The sequence below is a fragment of the Oncorhynchus tshawytscha genome, unplaced genomic scaffold, assembly GCF_018296145.1.
Source record: "Oncorhynchus tshawytscha isolate Ot180627B unplaced genomic scaffold, Otsh_v2.0 Un_contig_1588_pilon_pilon, whole genome shotgun sequence".
Lineage (NCBI taxonomy): Eukaryota > Metazoa > Chordata > Actinopteri > Salmoniformes > Salmonidae > Oncorhynchus > Oncorhynchus tshawytscha.
The window spans coordinates 1-10018 of record NW_024609528.1 but is presented as its reverse complement, the minus strand read 5'-3'; the positions used below and the strand labels follow the sequence as shown (position 1 = coordinate 10018).

The 10018-nt window shown below is 40.7% G+C and overlaps 1 protein-coding gene across 2 annotated transcripts; it reads right to left on the bottom strand.

Annotated features, from left to right (window-relative positions):
* On the bottom strand, positions 1–6788 carry LOC121845031 (uncharacterized protein C18orf19 homolog B-like; the record flags this gene model as incomplete). Of its 2 annotated transcripts, XM_042315736.1 has the most annotated exon segments (3): positions 1–982; positions 1016–1276; positions 6677–6788. In XM_042315736.1, coding segments are annotated over 3 exon segments (619 nt in total), but the record flags the coding sequence as incomplete, so codon positions are not given.
* Between the last annotated feature and the right edge of the window lie 3230 nt (positions 6789–10018).

Here is a 10018-nt window from a genome sequence, read left to right as displayed (position 1 = left end):
GATGTTTGGAAGCTCAATATTCTGCTTTATTGCAAATTGTGATCATACCAGACATGACATTAACAGAACAGTCCAATAACTGGTACTACAGTACCCAACACCCTTCTGTTCAGACTGTGGTTTTCATTTTTTTGCATTTTGGTTTAATAATTCTGTAATATCCACATAGCAACTTAAAGGGATACTTCTGGATTTTGTCCATGAGTTCATCTGACTGTGGAAGTAGATAAAGGGCTGCATTGCCAACATCCAGAAGTATCCCTTTAAGGAATCAATCAAACAACTTCTGTAATCACACTTCCTATTAAATGCACAACTTTCAGTTGATTAGACATTAGGTAGTAGGAACACAAAAATAATACAATATATTAAAATTTGGGTATTGGATAAAAGACATTAGAAAACGTGATTTAAAACGTTGAAAGACAAGCAGTTACAGTCTCCATGAGGCTTTGATGGACGATGATGAATTAAACAGGAATTTTATTTTTCATACCCAGAATTCATAATGCTCCTCAGTGTATTCTATTGCAACTGAGAAATTCCACCTGCCTCCTACTTATAGCAGGTATAACGGTACTAGCTGGGGCAGTCAGGAATTGCAGAAGAACAGTAATGTCTGGACTCATTCGTCTCTCAACAATAGGTTCATAATATGTGCCTTAATTCTGTCTTTAACCCCAACCACATTGAAGACACCAAACATGTGTTTATTCACAACCACTTGTAAACAAGACTAATCGAGCTTCTTTCGGTAAGACACTTCGTCTTTGGCTTCCTGTAGTTTATCAGAGAACATGTCTTTCGTCTCCCCCATCTTTCCAGAGAAACGTTCTTTCGTCTCCTCCATCTTTCCAGAGAAACGTTCTTTCGTCTCCTCCATCTTTCCAGAGAAACGTTCTTTCGTCTCCTCCATCTTTCCAGAGAAACGTTCTTTCGTCTCCTCCATCTTTCCAGAGAAACGTTCTTTCGTCTCCTCCATCTTTCCAGAGAAACGTTCTTTCGTCTCCTCCATCTTTTCAGAAATACCAGACAATCGTTCTTTCGTATCTTCCATTTTCCCCGAGAGTAGTTCTTTGGTTTCCTCCATTTTTTCAGAGAACAGTTCCTTAGTTTCCTCCATTTTCTCTGTGAGTTTCTCCCTGGTCTCTTCCATCCGGTCTTGCAGGTAGTCTTTGACGGGCGGAGGGGTGGAGAAGTAGCCGTGTTTACGGAGGTACTGCACTGAGAAGGACGTCCCACCCAGAGTCACTGTGTATCTGGCGGGTGTTGCAATCTGAAGGAAATCAGGACAAAGAAAGCCACTAAGTTCAGTAGAACAAGTGAATTGAAGCTGATGTTGCAATCTGAGTATTTCTGCTTACCCTGTACAGGGCGTCATATGCACATATCCCTGTACAAGTCATAGTGAGTATTCATACCCTGAACAGGGCGTCGTATGCACATATCCCTGTACAAGTCATAGTGAGTATTCATACCCTGAACAGGGCGTCGTATGCACATATCCCTGTACAAGTCATAGTGAGTATTCTTACCCTGAACAGGGCATCGTATGCACATATCCCTGTACAAGTCATAGTGAGTATTCATACCCTGAACAGGGCGTCGTATGCACATATCCCTGTACAAGTCATAGTGAGTATTCTTACCCTGAACAGGGCGTCGTATGCACATATCCCTGTACAAGTCATAGTGAGTATTCATACCCTGAACAGGGCGTCGTATGCACATATCCCTGTACAAGTCATAGTGAGTATTCTTACCCTGAACAGGGCGTCGTATGCACATATCCCTGTACAAGTCATAGTGAGTATTCATACCCTGAACAGGGCGTCGTATGCACATATCCCTGTACAAGTCATAGTGAGTATTCTTACCCTGAACAGGGCGTCGTATGCACATATCCCTGTACAAGTCATAGTGAGTATTCTTACCCTGAACAGGGCGTCGTATGCACATATCCCTGTACAAGTCATAGTGAGTATTCTTACCCTGAACAGGGCGTCGTATGCACATATCCCTGTACAAGTCATAGTGAGTATTCTTACCCTGAACAGGGCGTCGTATGCACATATCCCTGTACAAGTCATAGTGAGTATTCTTACCCTGAACAGGGCGTCGTATGCACATATCCCTGTACAAGTCATAATGAGTATTATTACCCTGTACAAGTCATAGTGAGTATTCATACCCTGAACAGGGCGTCGTATGCACATATCCCTGTACAAGTCATAGTGAGTATTCATACCCTGAACAGGGCGTCGTATGCACATATCCCTGTACAAGTCATAGTGAGTATTCTTACCCTGTACAAGTCATAGTGAGTATTCATACCCTGAACAGGGCGTCGTATGCACATATCCCTGTACAAGTCATAGTGAGTATTCTTACCCTGTACAAGTCATAGTGAGTATTCTTACCCTGTACAAGTCATAGTGAGTATTCTTACCCTGTACAAGTCATAGTGAGTATTCTTACCCTGTACAAGTCATAGTGAGTATTCTTACCTTGTACAAGTCATAGTGAGTATTCATACCCGGTACAAGTCATAGTCAGTGAGTATTCTTACCCTGTACAAGTCATAGTCAGTGAGTATTCTTACCCTGTACAAGTCAGTGAGTATTCTTACCCTGTACAAGTCATAGTGAGTATTCTTACCCTGTACAAGTCATAGTCAGTGAGTATTCATACCCTGTACAAGTCATAGTCAGTGAGTATTCTTACCCTGTACAAGTCAGTGAGTATTCATACCCTGTACAAGTCATAGTCAGTATTCTTACCCTGTACAAGTCATAGTCGGTGAGTATTCTTACCCTGTACAAGTCATAGTCGGTGAGTATTCTTACCCTGTACAAGTCATAGTCGGTGAGTATTCTTACCCTGTACAAGTCATAGTCGGTGAGTATTCTTACCCTGTACAAGTCATAGTCAGTGAGTATTCTTACCCTGTACAAGGTGAGTATTCTTACCCTATACAAGTCATAGTCGGTGAGTATTCTTACCCTGTACAAGTCATAGTCGGTGAGTATTCTTACCCTGTACAAGTCATAGTCAGTGAGTATTCTTACCCTGTACAAGTCATAGTCAGTGAGTATTCTTACCCTGTACAAGTCAAGGTGAGTATTCTTACCCTGTACAAGTCATAGTGAGTATTCTTACCCTGTACAAGTCATAGTCTGTGAGTATTCTTACCCTGTACAAGTCATAGTCAGTGAGTATTCTTACCCTGTACAAGTCATAGTCAGTGAGTATTCTTACCCTGTACAAGTCAAGGTGAGTATTCTTACCCTGTACAAGTCAAGGTGAGTATTCTTATCCTGTACAAGTCATAGTCAGTGAGTATTCTTACCCTGTACAAGTCACAGTCAGTGAGTATTCATACCCTGTACAAGTCATAGTGAGTATTCATACCCTGTACAAGTCATAGTGAGTATTCATACCCTGTACAAGTCATAGTGAGTATTCATACCCTGTACAAGTCATAGTGAGTATTCATACCCTGTACAAGTCATAGTGAGTATTCTTACCCTGTACAAGTCAGTCAGTGAGTATTCTTAGCATTGTACAAGTCACATTCAGTGAGTATTCTTACCCTGTACAAGTCATAGTCGGTGAGTATTCTTACCCTGTACAAGTCATAGTCAGTGAGTATTCTTACCCTGTACAAGTCATAGTCGGTGAGTATTCTTACCCTGTACAAGGTGAGTATTCTTACCCTTTACAAGTCATAGTCGGTGAGTATTCTTACCCTGTACAGGTCATAGTCAGTGAGTATTCTTACCCTGTACAAGTCATAGTCGGTGAGTATTCTTACCCTGTACAAGGTGAGTATTCTTACCCTGTACAAGTCATAGTCGGTGAGTATTCTTACCCTGTACAAGTCATAGTCGGTGAGTATTCTTACCCTGTACAAGTCATAGTCTGTGAGTATTCTTACCCTGTACAAGTCATAGTCAGTGAGTATTCTTACCCTGTACAAGTCAAGGTGAGTATTCTTACCCTGTACAAGTCATAGTGAGTATTCTTACCCTGTACAAGTCATAGTCTGTGAGTATTCTTACCCTGTACAAGTCATAGTCAGTGAGTATTCTTACCCTGTACAAGTCATAGTCAGTGAGTATTCTTACCCTGTACAAGTCAAGGTGAGTATTCTTACCCTGTACAAGTCAAGGTGAGTATTCTTACCATGTACAAGTCAAGGTGAGTATTCTTATCCTGTACAAGTCATAGTCAGTGAGTATTCTTACCCTGTACAAGTCACAGTCAGTGAGTATTCTTACCCTGTACAAGTCATAGTGAGTATTCTTACCCTGTACAAGTCATAGTCGGTGAGTATTCTTACCCTGTACAAGTCAGTCGGTGAGTATTCTTACCCTGTACAAGTCATAGTCAGTGAGTATTCTTACCCTGTACAAGTCATAGTCGGTGAGTATTCTTACCCTGTACAAGGTGAGTATTCTTACCCTGTACAAGTCATAGTCTGTGAGTATTCTTACCCTGTACAAGTCATAGTCAGTGAGTATTCTTACCCTGTACAAGTCAAGGTGAGTATTCTTACCCTGTACAAGTCATAGTGAGTATTCTTACCCTGTACAAGTCATAGTCTGTGAGTATTCTTACCCTGTACAAGTCAGTCAGTGAGTATTCTTACCCTGTACAAGTCAAGGTGAGTATTCTTACCCTGTACAAGTCAAGGTGAGTATTCTTACCCTGTACAAGTCAAGGTGAGTATTCTTACCATGTACAAGTCAAGGTGAGTATTCTTATCCTGTACAAGTCATAGTCAGTGAGTATTCTTACCCTGTACAAGTCACAGTCAGTGAGTATTCTTACCCTGTACAGGTCATAGTCAGTGAGTATTCTTACCCTGTACAAGTCATAGTCGGTGAGTATTCTTACCCTGTACAAGTCAGTCGGTGAGTATTCTTACCCTGTACAAGTCATAGTCAGTGAGTATTCTTACCCTGTACAAGTCATAGTCAGTGAGTATTCTTACCCTGTACAAGGTGAGTATTCTTACCCTGTACAAGTCAGTCGGTGAGTATTCTTACCCTGTACAAGTCATAGTCGGTGAGTATTCTTACCCTGTACAAGTCATAGTCGGTGAGTATTCTTACCCTGTACAAGTCATAGTCAGTGAGTATTCTTACCCTGTACAAGTCAAGGTGAGTATTCTTACCCTGTACAAGTCATAGTGAGTATTCTTACCCTGTACAAGTCATAGTCTGTGAGTATTCTTACCCTGTACAAGTCATAGTCAGTGAGTATTCTTACCCTGTACAAGTCAAGGTGAGTATTCTTACCCTGTACAAGTCAAGGTGAGTATTCTTACCATGTACAAGTCAAGGTGAGTATTCTTATCCTGTACAAGTCATAGTCAGTGAGTATTCTTACCCTGTACAAGTCACAGTCAGTGAGTATTCATACCCTGTACAAGTCATAGTGAGTATTCATACCCTGTACAAGTCATAGTGAGTATTCATACCCTGTACAAGTCATAGTGAGTATTCATACCCTGTACAAGTCATAGTGAGTATTCATACCCTGTACAAGTCATAGTGAGTATTCATACCCTGTACAAGTCATAGTGAGTATTCATACCCTGTACAAGTCATAGTGAGTATTCATACCCTGTACAAGTCATAGTGAGTATTCATACCCTGTACAAGTCATAGTGAGTATTCTTACCCTGTACAAGTCAGTCAGTGAGTATTCTTAGCATTGTACAAGTCACATTCAGTGAGTATTCTTACCCTGTACAAGTCATAGTCGGTGAGTATTCTTACCCTGTACAAGTCATAGTCAGTGAGTATTCTTACCCTGTACAAGTCATAGTCGGTGAGTATTCTTACCCTGTACAAGTCATAGTCGGTGAGTATTCTTACCCTGCACAAGTCATAGTCGGTGAGTATTCTTACCTTGTACAAGTCATAGTGAGTATTCTTAGTGAGTATTCTTACCTTGTACATGGAGTAGGCAGGGAGTATTCTTACCTTGTACATGGAGTAGACAGGGAGTATTCTTACCTTGTACATGGAGTAGACAGGGAGTATTCTTACCTTGTACATGGAGTAGACAGGGAGTATTCTAACCTTGTACATGGAGTAGGCAGGGAGTATTCTAACCTTGTACATGGAGTAGACAGGGAGTATTCTAACCTTGTACATGGAGTAGACAGGGAGTATTCTAACCTTGTACATGGAGTAGGCAGGGAGTATTCTTACCTTGTACATGGTGTAGACAGGGAGTATTACCTTGTACATGGAGTAGACAGGGAGTATTCCTACCTTGTACATGGAGTAGGCAGGGAGTATTCTTACCTTGTACATGGAGTAGGCAGGGAGTATTCTAACCTTGTACATGGAGTAGACCGGGAGTATTCTTACCTTGTACTTGGAGTAGGCAGGGAGTATTCTTACCTTGTACATGGAGTAGACAGGGAGTATTCTTACCTTGTACATGGAGTAGACAGGGAGTATTACCTTGTACATGGAGTATTACCTTGTACATGGAGTAGGCAGGGAGTATTACCTTGTACATGGAGTAGGCAGGGAGTATTCTTACCTTGTACATGGAGTAGACAGGGAGTATTACCTTGTACATGGAGTATTACCTTGTACATGGAGTAGACAGGGAGCATTATTACCTTGTACATGGAGTAGACAGGGAGTATTACCTTGTACATGGCGTAGGCAGTAAGGGCATAGCCGCCAGAAGAGTGATTCAGCAGACCAACGATCTTCTCTGGTAAACCAATGAACTCCAGAAAAGGCACCACATTCACTCCCCTGTGGAATATACAGGTTAACTCGGGCCAGATACTGTGTAATATATACAGCGAGGTTAACTCAGGCCAGATACTGTGTAATATATACAGGTTGGTTAACTCGGGCCAGATACTGTGTAATATATACAGGTTAACTCAGGCCAGATACTGTGTAATATACAGGGAGGTTAACTCAGGCCAGATACTGTGTAATATATACAGCGAGGTTAACTCAGGCCAGATACTGTGTAATATATACAGGCCAGAGGTTAACTCAGGCCAGATACTGTGTAATATATACAGGTTAACTCAGGCCAGATACTGTGTAATATATACAGGTTGGTTAACTCAGGCCAGCTACTGTGTAATATATACAGGTTAACTCAGGCCAGATACTGTGTAATATATACAGGTTAACTCAGGCCAGATACTGTGTAATATATACAGGGAGGTTAACTCAGGCCAGATACTGTGTAATATATACAGGGAGGTTAACTCAGGCCAGATACTGTGTAATATATACAGGGAGGTTAACTCAGGCCAGATACTGTGTAATATATACAGGTTGGTTAACTCAGGCCAGATACTGTGTAATATATACAGGTTGGTTAACTCAGGCCAGATACTGTGTAATATATACAGGTTGGTTAACTCAGGCCAGATACTGTGTAATATATACAGGAGGTTAACTCAGGCCAGATACTGTGTAATATATACAGCGAGGTTAACTCAGGCCAGATACTGTGTAATATATACAGCGAGGTTAACTCAGGCCAGATACTGTGTAATATATACAGGAGGTTAACTCAGGCCAGATACTGGTTAACTCAGGCCAGGCCAGATACTGTGTAATATATACAGGAGGTTAACTCAGGCCAGATACTGTGTAATATATACAGGTTAACTCAGGCCAGATACTGTGTAATATATACAGGTTAACTCAGGCCAGATACTGTGTAATATATACAGGTTAACTCAGGCCAGATACTGTGTAATATATACAGGAGGTTAACTCAGGCCAGATACTGTGTAATAGGCCAGATACTGTGTAATATACAGGTTAACTCAGGCCAGATACTGTGTAATATATACAGGTTAACTCAGGCCAGATACTGTGTAACTACAGGTTAACTCAGGCCAGATACTGTGTAATATAAACAGGGAGGTTAACTCAGGCCAGATACTGTGTAATATAAACAGGGGAGGTTAACTCAGGCCAGATACTGTGTAATATATACAGGGAGGTTAACTCAGGCCAGATACTGTGTAATATATACAGGGAGGTTAACTCAGGCCAGATACTGTGTAATATATACAGGGAGGTTAACTCAGGCCAGATACTGTGTAATATACAGGTTAACTCAGGCCAGATACTGTGTAATATATACAGCGAGGTTAACTCAGGCCAGATACTGTGTAATATATACAGGTTAACTCAGGCCAGATACTGTGTAATATATACAGGAGGTTAACTCAGGCCAGATACTGTGTAATATATACAGGAATATATACAGGTTAACTCAGGCCAGATACTGTGTAATATATACAGGAGGTTAACTCAGGCCAGATACTGTGTAATATATACAGGAGGTTAACTCAGGCCAGATACTGTGTAATATATACAGGAGGTTAACTCAGGCCAGATACTGTGTAATATATACAGGGAGGTTAACTCAGGCCAGATACTGTGTAATATATACAGGGGTTAACTCAGGCCAGATACTGTGTAATATATACAGGTTAACTCAGGCCAGATACTGTGTAATATATACAGGTTAACTCAGGCCAGATACTGTGTAATATATACAGGTTAACTCAGGCCAGATACTGTGTAATATATACAGGGAGGTTAACTCAGGCCAGATACTGTGTAATATATACAGGGAGGTTAACTCAGGCCAGATACTGTGTAATATATACAGGTTGGTTAACTCAGGCCAGATACTGTGTAATATATACAGGTTAACTCAGGCCAGATACTGTGTAATATACAGCGAGGTTAACTCAGGCCAGATACCTTGTAATATATACAGGATGGTTAACTCAGGCCAGATACTGTGTAATATATACAGGTTAACTCAGGCCAGATACTGTGTAATATATACAGGTTAACTCAGGCCAGATACTGTGTAATATATACAGGAGGTTAACTCAGGCCAGATACTGTGTAATATATACAGCAGGTTAACTCAGGCCAGATACTGTGTAATATATACAGCGAGGTTAACTCAGGCCAGATACTGTTATATACAGGTTAACTCAGGCCAGATACTGTGTAATATATACAGGGAGGTTAACTCAGGCCAGATACTGTGTAATATATACAGGTTAACTCAGGCCAGATACTGTGTAATATATACAGGAGGTTAACTCAGGCCAGATACTGTGTAATATATACAGGTTGGTTAACTCAGGCCAGATACTGTGTAATATATACAGGTTAACTCAGGCCAGATACTGTGTAATATATACAGGTTGGTTAACTCAGGCCAGATACTGTGTAATATATACAGGTTAACTCAGGCCAGATACTGTGTAATATATACAGGTTAACTCAGGCCAGATACTGTGTAATATATACAGGTTAACTCAGGCCAGATACTGTGTAATATATACAGGGAGGTTAACTCAGGCCAGATACTGTGTAATATATACAGGTTAACTCAGGCCAGATACTGTGTAATATATACAGGTTAACTCAGGCCAGATACTGTGTAATATAAACAGGGAGGTTAACTCAGGCCAGATACTGTGTAATATATACAGGTTAACTCAGGTTAACTCAGGCCAGATACTGTGTAATATACAGGTTAACTCAGGCCAGATACTGTGTAATATATACAGGGCCAGATACTGTTAACTCAGGCCAGATACTGTGTAATATATACAGGTTAACTCAGGCCAGATACTGTGTAATATATACAGGTTAACTCAGGCCAGATACTGTGTAATATATACAGGTTAACTCAGGCCAGATACTGTGTAATATATTAACAGGCCAGATACTGTGTAATATACAGTTAACTCAGGCCAGATACTGTGTAATATATACAGGTTAACTCAGGCCAGATACTGTGTAATATATACAGGTTAACTCAGGCCAGATACTGTGTAATATATACAGGTTAACTCAGGCCAGATACTGTGTAATATATACAGGTTAACTCAGGCCAGATACTGTGTAATATATACAGGGCCAGATACTGTTAACTCAGGCCAGATACTGTGTAATATATACAGGAGGTTAACTCA